The sequence below is a fragment of the Gymnodraco acuticeps genome, unplaced genomic scaffold (genome assembly GCF_902827175.1).
Source record: "Gymnodraco acuticeps unplaced genomic scaffold, fGymAcu1.1, whole genome shotgun sequence".
NCBI lineage: Eukaryota > Metazoa > Chordata > Actinopteri > Perciformes > Bathydraconidae > Gymnodraco > Gymnodraco acuticeps.
This window is the reverse complement of record NW_022990825.1, coordinates 494,787-510,139: the sequence shown is the minus strand read 5'-3', so window position 1 is coordinate 510,139 and position 15,353 is coordinate 494,787. Positions and strand designations below refer to the sequence as shown.

Genomic DNA, 15,353 nt, shown 5'->3' with positions numbered 1-15,353 from the left:
AATCGTACATTTTAAAATATTGATGAATGTTAATTACTTAGAAAACTGTGTAGGTTTGGTTCTCATTTTATATCCATAATTGTGCAGATTACCAATCTACAGTATATTCACTTTGGTCCCTGGCTTTTTTATTCAGTCAGGCATCACTTTAACTTTTACTCTTTCTAGGAAAAAGAAACAGAGTCACAGAGACACGAGAGGGGGAAGAAGGAAGAAAGGAATGATTTCCTGAGCCCAGTGACCTTTAACCCCTGAGACACGGCAGCTGTGGCCTTGACCTCCCAGAGTCAGAGGGTGATATATACTGTATATGGAGCTGCGTGTGTGTATGTGTGTTACACTTGCATAGCCACATGGCCTTGATGGGTGTTTTAATCCCATAGATCGTTCTTTATCTGTCTTTTCCAGGGATAAAGAGAGTGTCACACACACACACACACACACACACACACACACACACACACACACACACACACACACACACACACACACACACACACACACACACACACACACACACACACACACACACACACACACACACACACACACACCATGTATACATCACTTCAGGGGACATTACATTGATTTACATGCATTTCCTGGAGACTTATCCTAACCTTAACCATAACCAACACATACCCTTACCCTAACCCTAACCAAGTCTTCACCCTAAAATTAATGATTCCCCTCATGGGGAATTCCAATTTGTCCCCATAAGGGAAGCCAGTCCCCACACGTGACTGTGTAAACAGATGTAGGTCCCCACAAGTATAGTAATGCTAGGCCACACACACACACACACACACACACACACACACACACACACACACACACACACACACACACACACACACACACACACACACACACACACACACACACACACACACACACACACACACACACACACACACACACACACACACACACACACACACACACACACACACACACACACACACACACACACACACACTCACACACACACACACACACAATCTGAGTACTTGTGGGAAGACTTTAATATCAGGTCTCTTGCCACCTGCTCCACACAAAACCTTTCATTATCTCATCTGTAATATCCGTTTAAAGGAATGAGAGTGTGTGTTTGTTTTTGTAGTTGCAGTGAATTATTTACAGCTCTCCTGTGATCAGTGAGTGTAAAAGTACAGCGGTAACCAGGTACTTTTCCCAGGAATAGTTCCGATAGTTCCTGGGATTTTGCGTTCACACCAAAATGATCTGAAACTAGAACTTTTTTTGCAAACCTTTTCACCCCTTGTTAGTGTCTGCTAGAGAGCTAGAGAGCAGGGACTTTTCTGGGGAGAAAAAGGTTCCAATTTCTGATTGGCTGGGCGAATTGCAAACCACGCCCCGTAAAACTCTGAAAAGTTTTTGTGAAGCCGCCATTTTATTTGCTCGTATTAGCATTAGCCCAGCGCACCAACGGAGAGAGACTAATTTATGGCAACACAAAAGAATAATGGCCCATGAGGACAAAATGGCCCAACTTTTGAGAGAGCGAAACGTCAGATTACCCATCATGCCTAGCTGTCGGAGCAGAATAACCCGTATGTGCGCTCACAGAGCATGTGCCCCCCTTAAACCCCGCCCACCGAGCTCCCACTCTCAACTCAGTAGAATGAATGGAGACAGAAAATAAATCTAGATTCGGCTTTTAGTGCATTTTCCAACTTTAAGGACCGAATGATTCTAATAAGGGCTATAAAATAGTTCATACTGGGTAGTTTATTTAGTTTTTTAAAAGGTATCCGCTGATTTACAAACGTCTCTTTCCCAATGTTAGTCAATGGGGAAAAGTATTTCTGGGCCCAGTGACGCCACGGACTGATATGGAAATTGTAGTACCGCCGTTTGGACACAATGAATATTTTCATCAGAGTCCGGCGCACTTCCTGTGGGCTTGCGTAAAACTCTGAAAAGTTTTGTGAAGCCGCCATTGTATTTGCTGGCATTAGCATTATTAGCATTATTAGCATTAGCCCAGCGCACCAACGGAGAGAGACTAACTTATGGCAACACAAAAGAAAACATGGGAGCGGTGGAGTGATGAGGAGGTGTCGGCGCTCCTGGCGATTTACTCGGAAGGCTTCAGTAGAAGCTGCTGGGAGTCGCCAGTCCCAACTACGGGGACTTCGGGTGGCAGTATACGCCATGAAGTTGTTTGCGGCCTGCCAGAAAAACCCAAAGCAGAAAAAGAAGAAGAAGTGACGTCAGCGGCTCCCTCAGGGACTTATTCCGGTGTGAACGCGATCTACTAGATAGTTCCGGAACTAAAGATTTCCGGGGAAACTAAGTTCCGGGAACTATTCCTGGGAAAAGTACTTGGTGTGAAAGCGCCTAATAAGACATTTTGATAAAAGTTTCTCCATTTGTTTTCACATTTTTTGTCGAAAATGTTATATACAGTACATATGCTGAAGTGCATCGGATTCATTGCTTAGCTTTTTACCGGGTTATTAAATTGGGTATGTAGAATCATGGATTTCAAAGAGATTGGTATTGACTACGAAAATGTAAGTTTGTGGTATTGCGACATCCCGACTCCTAACTGTGAAAATGTCTCTTGAATTTGCCATCAAAATAACTGTTTTTCTCTCTCCTGCGTTTTTCCCAAGAAATCTGGGCATTCCATGGAGACGGACCACAGCTAAAATACTACTGCCTAGTGCCTACCTACAAAGACATCATTCTTTATACACACACCGACACACTGTAAGTCAGTTTGCAGCTTCCTATTGAAGTAGTCTCAGACCTCCTGCTGCTGGATGATAAAGGCGACAGAAAACAGACAAAAGAGCCCGCAGCGAGAGGCATTAAAGAGGGGAGGAAAGGGAAAGACAGAGGGGAAGGGTGCAAGAAAGGAGACCTGTTGATCTGACAACTGTTGATTAGAGGTTGAGGCCAAACGGGAAAATGCATTTTAACGTCAAAATGGTTATGAGAGTGGTTTGAGGATGGTGATATTGATAAGATCATCCATGTTTATCACCCTCCTTAAATGGGGAATTCTTTTAGATGTACAGCTGATTTCAATCCAGAACCGGTATGTAATTTATTTACCTATCTAAAGACCTGCACCTTCAATGGGCCAATCACCAGAAACAATAATTTATAATATAATTGGTAGATCAATCCATAATGTAAATAAGCGTCAGTTGCAACCATAATATTTAGTATAAAAAGGTTTAGTGTGTGTGTGAGAGAGAGAACACCTTCGAATGAAGCAATAAAGAGCTCTTTCACCAGGCTGTATGGAGTCCCAGTCACACATTAATCAAACACTTGTGCATGTATTTGAGTGTGAGTGTGTGTGTGTGTGTGTGTGTGTGTGTGTGTGTGTGTGTGTGTGTGTGTGTGTGTGTGTGTGTGTTTGTTTGTAGTCAGTATACCTGTGGGAACATACAGCCTGGAATTTATTGCAATGAAAACCTTACAGTATATGCTCAACTGAGGTAGAAATACTCCTGTATTGAGGATAACAATTTGCGACAACGTGCAGTACAATTTAAAACTATTTATTTATTGTTGTATTATCTTTCCAAGCATATACAGTATTTTATAAAGTACATTTACTTGTTGTATGTGAGTATTGTCTTTGTTTGTAATGTATGACTTTGGCTGTGAATTGTTTTAAAGGGGCCCTATTCTGCTCATTTTTAGGTTGAATTTTATTTTGTGCCTCTTCTGTGACATGTCTCCATGCTTTAATGTTCAAAAAAGGTCTTTATTGTTCACATACTGCCTGTGCTGAAGCACCTCTTTTCACCCTCTGTCTGAAACCAGAGCCCAGTCTGCTCAGATTGGTTAGGTGGCCAGCTCTGTTGTGATTGGTTAGCTGCTTAAAGATGTCCCTCCCTTAGCAAATCACATACAATGTGTTAGAGTGCTAACCAATAGAAGCGCAAAGGTTACATGGTGATGTCACTACGTTACCGAAGTAAACAAGGGAGTCCAATGGAGACGTTTCTTGCAGGGGGGGTTTACAAAAACCTGTAAAACACACTACAGGGAAGGGAGAGCCCCCAGAGAGCCTAATAGGGTCTCTTTAAGTTGAATGCAAACAGAATATCTAATGAGGCTCAACACACAGAAAACAAACAAAATAAGTCTTAACAAAATGCAAAAAAAAGAGGTGGCAAGACAAAAGGAAAAACAGAGGCAGATGGACAGAAAGAAAGCTAAATGGACTATTAAACGAGGGACAGGATGGCGCTGTGAAACCTGGCGGAAGCAACAGGACGCCCCGGGATTACAGCAGGGATTTAAGTCTATCTATGCCAGATTTAGTGAGAATTATCTCAAAGGAAAACATAAAGCAGCTTTCTGGTTTTAACATTAGTGTGTTGTGCGTAATCGCCAGAGAGTAACATGCCAGCATGATTCTAGAACTTACGCCCTGATTTCTGACCGTATGCACTTTGATGCTCCTTCAAAATAAATCATTATAAATATAATTATATAGTTTGAAAAATATTTGTTCAACAAAAAAGTTGGCAAAAAAAGTTGCTTATGATAATTTAGTCAAGCAAAATAATCAGTGTTGGGCAAGTTACTTCCAAAATGTAATATATTATTTGAAATGCTGAAATGTAGTTTAGTGCAGCTCATTATACATCCAATGAAGGGCGATGTGGTATAGCATAACAACTGTGTAGGCCATTAAGGCTACTAACAACTTGTATTACACGGCTTAGTTGAATACTGGATTCTGATTGTAACTTCTTAACATGTGACACGTTGTTAATACAGCAGTACAGACCACTGTCAAGGACTATAATGAAGGTTGCTAAGGAGGATCAAGAAAGAGAAAGGAAAAGAGGTTAAAAGACGGAGCGCTGGACGTCAGATAAATCACCAGAAGAAGACAGACAGGAAGTAAACAATAACAGGACACGGAATGGGCTCTGTAGTGTGTTTAGTATATGGCCGTGTACAGGCCCGGTTCCAGGACAAAATGACTCAGGGTGCCTCTGAGATTACAGGGGGCACAGCAGTAGCAGGTTTACATGAGCAATAGTGGCCGGCAACAGCAATGACAAATAGCATTGATGGTCCCCATGAACAGATTATGGCATTTGTTATGTTTTGAAACCAAGCAAGTGAGAACATTTCAAGTGAGTTAAAAGTGCAATCCTGAAATATTTCATATAGTCCAAAGTGGACTATGGCAAAGAAAAGCACAAAAGCTTCAAAGCTGTACTGATAAAACAAATGAGAACATAATGCAAATCAAGGCACATATTATTTAAACCAGCTCATGGTTTGAAATGGCAAACATTGAAAAGCAAAAGTATTATTAAAACCATGTACTAAATCATCACTTTGGTCCCATCATATATACTCTGGGAAGAGAATATTTACTGTGCTTGAAAACTGGTATCACATCATCATGTGAGGTTGACTTTGTGACCTGGAGAACATTTCAGCTGCAACATTAGCTTGTTGATAAGCTTGGGATATGAGATAGTTTTGTAGCCATTCGTGGTGAAGGCATCTGTGCTATTGTATGCATTATGTTTGACCCAACATTTCTACAGGCATGGCAGAATATGGCACTATTTTCACATGAATATTCCCTTGTCTATTTGTATACCACGAGCTGCAAAATGACCGCCTATAACCCCACTGTACAGGCGAGTACTTGTTTAGATATACCTGGGCAGGCTCTGTTTTGCCGTGGTATCCTCTGCGGGCCGCAGAGGGGCGGCGTAGTTTGGGGAGACGAAGACTGCTGCTCTGGGGGCGAGGGCGGCGAGTCAGGCGGGAGTAAGCTAGTGTCCACAACGGAGGGTAACGTGATGTCCCCATCCGACCTGTTGCTACTGTCTGCAGTAGATGCAGTGTTGCTGGCGTTTAGTGATGGTTGCTTTAACCATTTTCGTATAAATGATTATCCACAGATGTGTGTCACTGCTGTGGAAGCACTTTGGAAATGATGCACGCGCAGCGGAGCAGGTCACGCGCACCTGACACAATTTGTTGTTTGTATTTTTCGCTCCGTTCTCTTTTTTGAATAGAGGGTGCATAACATTCAACTGCCCGAAGATCCCGACGCGAAGCCTGAAGGGTAAACACACCAGGTTTACTAATCTACCCGCACAATTTGTCTGGTGTCGGAATGTCTCTATGTTAGTAGGCTACATTCTTAAAAAACAAAACACCATTTAATTTCGGGTTGAAATGTGTTGTAACTGCGTTACTGGGCATTGAAACGGGTAATATATTACCCACATTTCATTAGTAATGCGTTACATTACTTCGTTACAGCAAAAAGTAATATATTACTGTAACTCCGTTACTTTTGTAACGCGTTACACCCAACACTGAAAATAATGCATTCCGATTATATTTCCCAGCCATGTTTCATGGGCCTGAATAAACAAGCTAATAATTGTATTTATATAAATAAAAGAGATTTAAAGATCTTGTCGTGTGGGACCATTTTAAATTGGATGACGATAAGACGAAGGCAGTGTGCCAAATATGCGACAAGAAACTGGCCTACCACGGTGTCACAACAACTCTGAAAAGTCACCTGAATGCTGTAAGTAGTAGCCTAGCTTAGCTTAGAGCTCTGTTGTCCAGTTGCCATGATGAAGCTGTTTTATCCGCCGTTTAAACAGTAACGTTACACATAATAAAAACGTACACTGACTTTGCTTGGAAAATAGTTGCAAACAACCAAATTGTTTTTTTATATTAGTTTTTCAATTTGATCTGAATAGTTAAAAATAATACATGGAGTAATGTGGGAACATCTGGGGCTAAGGCAATTATTGGCATAAAGTTGAGTAGCCCAGCCTAACAATAACTTGTGTCCATAGGTGCATCCCCACGCATCCCAGCCATCAACATCCTCAACAATACAGCAGACCCTACAGTTCCAAAAACCGATAACGGAGAAAAGAAAGAGAGATAACAGATGCCATAGTAGATGTCATTGCTATGGATATGAGACCCATTTACATAGTTGAAGGCGAAGGCTTCAGAAAATGTATGAAGAAGATGGAGCCCAGCTACACTGTCCCCAAACGCTCCAGTATTTTAGATGCCATGTCTCTGAAGTACAGCGATCACCGAGACCAAATTGTAACTCAAATTGAAAACTCAACTGCCGTAAGTTTTACAACGGACATTTGGACCTCGGTGCGTATGGAGGCGTACATGGCTGTCACCCTGCCATTCCAAATTATAAGCGAGTAGCCGTTGTTCACGACAATGCCAGCAACATGAAGCTGTGCACAGAGACGCTGAAAAAAGAACCGGAGAAATGGGGCAACATTCAAGGGTTCTACTGCTCAGGTCACACGCTATAGCTGTGCATAAATACAACCCTAAAACAGGACAGAATACGTCGCACAGTTGCGGCTGCCAGGAATCTCGTGGGACACTTCAGAAAAAGTGCAAAGGCTACAGCTGCGTTGAAAGACAAACTAAAGCAGCAGAATGTTGTAGCGCACAAACTCACAAATAATGTCGCTACTCGAGGGAACTCTACGTGTGAAATGCTTGACCGACTGGTGAGCAACGATGGCCAGTGACGGCTGTTTTGTCAGATCCCAGCATCACGAAGAAAGCAGATCGCACCCTGGACCTGACAGCAGACCAGTGGAAACTGGCACAGGAGACAGCAGAAGTGCTGGGGCCCCTAATCACGCTCACAGAACTGCTATCTCAGGAGGAGAACGTGTCGTTGTCTGCAACAATGCAAATGCTCTTTAACCTGAAGAGACGCCACCTGTCACTGGAGGAGGATGACAGCCCTGCCATCAGAGAACTGAAGAAGACCCTCATCACGGAGATCGACAGCAGATGGAAACTGTCACTTTTGGAGCCCAGCAGCATCTACCTCCTTTCTTCAGCACTGGACCAGCGATTTAAGCAGTTAAAATTCCTCACGAACGAGAAGAAGGACCTCGTCTACATTGAGGTTAGACTAATATTTTTAATTTAAATTAGATTTACTATTATTATTATGCCACACTACTTTATCTTATGCATGTGACTAATAAAATGCTATTTGATTTTAAGGTTGTCCGCCTGGCTGAACATCTACACCAGCGACAGACCGTTCGGGAGGTGGTAGGAGAGCCGGCAGCAAGCGATAGAGAAAAGGAGACTGCCGTGCCATCCCCAAAAAAAAGAAACAGCAGGATATGCTGATGGAGTCTGAGTCCGACGATGAAGAGGAACAAGAACACGATGGAGACAGCGCAAAGAAAGAGATGGAGCAATATTTGAGAGACACGACTAAAATCCAGTCTGGCCCACTTGCATGGTGGAAGCACAACAGTGACCGGTATCCCAAACTGGCATTTGCGGCCAAGCACTGCCTTTGCGTTCCGGCCACTTCAACCCTGTCAGTGCGCATTTTCTCAAAGGCTGGCTACATCGTGAACCAGACCAGAAGTTCACTTTTACCTGAGAATGTGGACTAACTCATCTTCCTCGCACACAACATGAAGAGAGGTAGGCTTACGGCTTAGTCAAATGAAGCTTGCAACCTGATTGTGATTTATTTGAAAGATTGGAAAGATTGGAAAGAAATTGTTAGTTTATTGAAGTGTATGCTGCCGTTATTGTTATAGCGCTCAATCGTGCTCCGGGCGCTGCACTGCAGCTGCCAAATGCCCGGGTGGGTTAGGATGGTATAGGGTTGGGTTAAATGCAGAGGACACATTTAGTTTTAATGTATGCAAGTACTGAGACAACAAATAAATATAAATCTTATAAATATAAATCGTAGTAGTATGCTCTTTCACAGCGTTTTGTCAGGTGTCTCGGATTCGGAGCGTATTATGAAACCCGAAAAATGGTATTCGGGACAGCCCTAATCGGTGGTGACTATCTGGGTTCAGTTGATGTCAGGTCTACTGGGGCCAACTGAAACTATTAGATCTTGGAAGATCATGTGGTTGGTGGTTGATGCTTTCAAAATGTATTTGTACTTCAGCAACTCACATATTCTATAATGTTCACATAGGGACAATACTTATTTTAAGGTAGATTGTTGTTGACATTTCCGGTGCTTTGAGCTCTAAAAACCTTTGTAAACATCACAGCTACACTTCTAATCCCAACCCTCACCAAATATCCCATCTATCCAAACATATTCTCACTGTAAAGGTTTTAAAGCTGATCTCATAGATACAGAAGCACAACACACACACACACTAGGGATTATCGAACAATCTTAACTAGATTAGAAAGTATTAATTCCATCGGGGGAACCTGATCCAAACCAATCCTCTAATCTGATCCAACCAGAACTGTGTGTGTCTGTCTGTTTGTGTGTTTGTGGATATGTGTTTGTGTGTCCATCCCCGCAAAGGTGTGATGAATGTGAGAGTTGTGCAACAACTGTGGCGCCATCCACAACGGCTGTAAACACACTGAGTCAGTACACATGATGGGTCACATGCACGCTGCTAAACAGTGCATGACCCAAAAACGTAGACACAGCATCACCCTGACAGTGCCAAACACAGTGCATCACGTACAAACACACACAGTGCTACACACAAATGACACACACACACACACACACACACACACACACACACACACACACACACACACACACACACACACACACACACACACACACACACACACACACACACACACACACACACACCAGGCTGGTTGATGGAAACACTGCAGGTATTTGAATGCTTCTGTGGAAGGTGCTGCAGTGAAAGTCACACTCACACACACACACTTTTATTGGAAATACGATGCTCCTTCCTGTCAATAAACACACTCCCACACAATTGATCAGCTTCACACGTGTTCAGTCTTCACTGATTTTCACTACAGAATCACAAAGCTGCAACAGAAACAAAAAACATGCTTCTATTAGGGCTCCAATTAATGAATAATGTCTAAATATCCATTGATCCGTTTATTTCATTTGGGGATTAATAAAGCATCTTGTTTGCTAAATAACTTTAACAAACACAGAAATCTTTACTGTCCACCAATCAATTGATCAAATGATTGATATTTCACAGCCCCGGGAATCAACAGGCAGATGAACTTTAAAAGGCAGCAGCACAAATATTTTAAAATCAACTGGGAAATTGAATTTGTTAATAAGGAATAACATTTATTTTTGCGCCAAACTCGGGAGAACGTTTACAGTTGTAGCCCCACTAAGGAGAGTTAAATCAAAAGCTTAACAACACATTCATAATCTATTATTTGCACACTAAATTATATTTTTTTGCATACACTCTTTGTAGACTATATTCTGTCAAGGAACTATGCTGTTTGTTGAGTGGAGAAATGTAAAACCAAACTCTGTTAACATAACACACAATTATATATGTTCTTGGTTAAATAACATATAATATACACATCATGATATTTTAGGACAATATCTTTAAAATGGATAGATTCTGTATGGAAATTATCAATATATCTGCACTAACTTACAGCGAGTTTTTCCTTCTGTGAATGACTGAACTGTAGAAGTCTATTAAACTGAGGATGTTCTCTGTTTTCTCACATTTAACACACAAAATAATTGAAAGATATTTATGCTTATTATTAGCAGCCCTAAATGAATTAATCTGTGCAACACTATACAACATGAAAAGCCATAAACGCTGCACCCTCTGTGAAAGAGGATGCAATTGCCAAACAATTAAAGGTTCCAACTTCTTCATTGAAATGTCTTTGCTGCTGGTGTTTAGGATCATTTGTTGAATATATGAACATAGAAAGGCATCTTTGAAGATTTTTTTTTTAGGCTGTAACGGACATTTTGACCTTTTTCTGATGTTTTTATGGGCAATCTTAGCTACACTTCCAGTAAGAAGAAAATGTAATAAATTGTATTTTGTTCAATATTTCAAACTGTCAGTATATTGTATGTTGCATTGTTGGAGGAGCCTTGGATTTAAGATTTGCATTGCAAACCACTACACTGTAACTGTTGTGCATAGGACAATAGAGCCTTTCAATTGAATCTCCACATATTTTCAATTACTCATATAGTGGTCACGTCGACCTTCTTCCTTGCCGCTTTTGTTTCCTTTCCCTCTTTCTTTTCACCTCCTAAACTTCTGCTCTATAAAAATGTGCTGGCATGTATCTCTACTGTTTTAAAAGCCAATAACTGTCAGGACATATCACTGCTCTTCCACACACACACACACACACACACACACACACACACACACACACACACACACACACACACACACACACACACACACACACACACACACACACACACACACACACACACACACACACACACACACACACACACACACACACACACACACACACACACACACACACACACACACACACACACACACACACACACACACACACACACACACACACACACACACACACACACACACACACACACACACACACAGGGAAGATCACAGGGCATCCGGTTAACTGTAATGAAAGGACGTAAAAATGGATGCCTGCAATAGAACCCACGTCTCTCCCTCTCCTTCCTTCTCACATACAGACACACAGTACAATCATGTCTTGACAACATGAGAACACCTGGATTCCACCAGGTAAAGCAACACACACGCATACAGTAACAACATTTTCTTAACATAAAAACAATGTGGAATCTCCCCTCAGATTCTATACGTGTACTGACAGTATGTAAGCATTAAACACATACAGTAGTAAGCCTATATGCACACAAGGAGGAAGCTTGAAAGGTGATTAAATGATGCAAACTGAGCAGAACAAAGAGTACGTGACTTAACTTTGACTTGGCATGCAACAAATCACCCATGTCGTTTCACAAGTTAATATCAGAGAGGGGCAATTACCATTAATAAAAATGGCTTAATCATTTCCCAGTTTCCAAAGGAGTCTGTATGGTCCCTTAATATCACCAACAGAAGGGTTTAATTAAACCCTTAAATCACAGATCTAGGAAGAGACTCACAATTAACAGTTGTATCCCACAGTTGCTCATTCTGTGCTTCAGTTAGCTTAATTTGAAAAACTGACATGTCTGTAAAGGTTTTATGCATATGGGATACATACAAACTATGTTGATCTTTTATATTAAAAGTAATGAAAATGACGTATGGCCTAGGCTACTACAGACGAGACGCTTTGATGTATGTTGAGTGGAGAATTGCCAACCAAAGTGCGTTAACAAAACAGACAATTATATTTGTTTTTCATTTTCGATGACGCACATATAATGGAGAACACAAAATAAGATATTGTAGGACAATATCGGTGATTTTCTTACATTCGTCATGAACATTATCCATGTAGGCTACATGCCCTTTCAGACAGAAAACATCGATATTTCCTTCCGTCAATGCTGACTTTACAGTGGCTAACACTGCGAATTAAACTGATAAAGGTAAGTGGTTAAAACAAATATTCTGGCTTTACGTTTTAAATGTATGGAAGGCTGCTTGCTCATTACAGACAACTGAACAGTGACTACTACAATCTCCAGGAAAAGGCAAGCGAGTCCGTTTAACCTGGTAAATGTGGTCATTAATCAATTCCTTAAATGGGCAGATTTGTATATCAAGGCTGGCCTACCGACTCATGTCCCCATACAAGGGACGAAAGCGGCCAAAATGTGTTGATGCAAATGCCAAAACAACAGCTGCAGCCACTCCGTAGCATCTTCTACGTAGCTACCATGCTGCTTCCCCCGGGACATACGCAAATGTTCCATTCGGTCGAGGAAACACAGGTGTAAAAATATCTAATTTGATTCACAAAACTCGTTTTAACTGAAGCAGGTATTATTTTAAACCTTACCGCCTGCAGCTTGTGCTGTACGGCCGCCTTCCCGAGCGGCGGCAGTTCGCCCTTCTTTTGCAGCCCCCTCCGCGGGTGCTCCTTGTCTGCTTTGTTGAGCCCCCCGGCTCGCTCCTCTCTCTTCTCCCGGCTCCTGGCGCCTCCGTCCCCGCCGCCTGCGGAGTCCAGGCTGCTGAAGTTCCACACGATGAGTGTCTGGACCAGCAGCACGGCCAAGGCGGCGATCAGCAGGGCGGACTTGGAGCGCCGGGCCAGCCTGCGGGGACACGGGATACCGGTCATCTTTCTCCTCCTCCTCCTCCCTCCGGGTCAGGCTGAGAGCCCCATCCGCTAAACACCGACAGCGGGGTGTGAATGCTCCCCTACTCGGCCTGAGAGGGACTACTGCCAGGCAGAGGAGGAGGGAGGGAATTTGGCAAAGGCTTGAAATGAGGAGAGAGAGATGTTGGAGGCGGTAGGGAGGACACGGAGGCCCCCATGTGGCCATTGACGTGTAAACAGTTTAGTGAACATTTATTTTTGTCATTAAGAGCAAAATACGTCGCTGCAGTTTTATGAACCATGCTGAGAAGAGGAGCACCAGAAGTCACTGCCGGAGCCAGCATTTCTGCAGGCCTGGGCAGCATGTTGTAGAGTAGCTCAGATAAATAACCAACTGCAACTACGAAAAAAATAGAGAATAGCCTACAATAAAATAATACTAAAACTGAACAATAATAACATAACATAATAATGATAATGGTAATAATATGAATTAGTGCTCTCATATTGACAAATGCATGCAAACATGTATGATACAAATACAAATAAACTAAATGATTTGCATGCACAATGCACATTTCTTGCATTGTGCCAGTCCAAGCGGATTTATTTGATCTACACACAATAACAACTGGCCCTTGAATTCTCATAAGAAATAATGAAAATGAATTAATACATGTCAAAAAAATGTATCTTGGTTCAACTGATGGGAGATTAATGATATGTAATACACACACACACACACACACACACACACACACACACACACACCCACACACACACACACACACACACACATACAAACAAACACACACATGCAGTGGCTGCTCTCCTTCTAATACATTTTCCACCAGATTAGTCTGATTTCCTTCATATTGCAGCAAAGTGCGAGAAATCTAATTGAATGAACATCTAAAAATAGAAATAATTTCTTCTATTTTTGACTACTTGCCCTCATCAGACATTGCCAAAGTGGATATCCCATAATGAAAATGCACTCATCTCTGGACAGAAATTCAGATTTCATCTAATTACAATGTTACAATTAAAATGTTAAAATACATTACATACATACATTACATTTTAAATACATTAAAATACAATTAAAATGTTGCATGCAACCTAATGGTATCAGCGTAGGAGCGTTCACACCCGAGTACTTTTCCCCGTACTTTTCCCGTTTAGTTCCGTTAATAGGCTACCCCTTATTTTGCGTTCACACCAAAAGAGTACTTAGTTCCGGGAACTTTTACCCCCATTTTTAGTGCCTGCTAGAGAGGTGGTACTATCCTGGGGAGAAAAAAGTACCAATTTCTATTGGCTGGGCGAATTGCAAACCACGCCCCCTAAAACTCTGAAAAGTTTTGTGAAGCCGCCATTGTATTTGCTGGCATTAGCATTATTAGCATTAGCATTAGCCCCGCGCACCAACGGAGAGAGAATAACTTATGGCTACACAAAAAAAATATGGGAGCGGTGAAGTGATGAGGAGGTGTCGGCGTTCTGGCGATTTACTCGGAAGGCTTTAGTAGAAGCTGCTGGGAGTCCCAGCAGCTTCTACTGAAGCCAGTCCCCAACTCCGGGGACTTCCGGCCGGGGACTTCTGGTGGCAGTATACGCCGTGAAGTGGTTTGCGGCCTGCCAGTAAACCCAAAGCAGAAGAAGACGAAGTGACGTCAGTGGCTCATTTGCGTAATCTTCCCTCAGGGAACTTAATCCTGTGTGAACGCGATCTGTACTTAGTTCCATAGGGGCACTAATGGCGCGTTTCCACTGCAGCGGGTAGCTCGCTTTAAGCGTGCCGAGCCGTGCGGGGCCCGTTTTTGGTTGCGTTTCCACTTGGCCTAGTTTTGGCCCGGGGCTACTTTTTCCTGGCCCGACTAAATTGTGGTTCTAGGGCCAAGAACAACCAGGCTGAGTCGGGCTGAGTATGCTAAACTAGAGAGAGAATCGCTGGCAAGGGGGCTACAACTACAACAAGATGAACATATTTGACCGTGATTTAATTATAATACACGTTTCAAAATGATGCCGAAGTAACAACATACTGATACCGGTTAGTAAAGACTCAGCAACTGCCATCTCACCAGTCATAGCTCACATAATTAACCTCTCCATAAAACAGGGAAAAGTACCCAAAGACTTCAAAATTGCAAGAGTAACCCCCCTGCACAAAAAGGGCAGCAAATTGGACCCAGGCAACTACCGCCCTGTTTCTATACTTACCTCCATCTCGAAAGTCATGGAAAAAATAGTATATGAACAGGTCAAAAAGTACCTCGCGG

The 15,353-nt window shown here is 42.3% G+C and overlaps 1 protein-coding gene across 1 annotated transcript in view; it reads right to left on the bottom strand.

Moving 5' to 3' along the window:
* LOC117557169 (xylosyltransferase 1-like) overlaps positions 1–13,089 on the bottom strand; it is a 38,266-nt gene extending 25,177 nt beyond the window's left edge. The window contains exon 1 of the mRNA XM_034232870.1: positions 12,808–13,089. Coding sequence (XP_034088761.1) covers positions 12,808–13,089 — 282 coding nt within the window. The remainder of the gene's footprint in view (positions 1–12,807) is intronic.
* Positions 13,090–15,353: the final 2,264 nt, after the last annotated feature.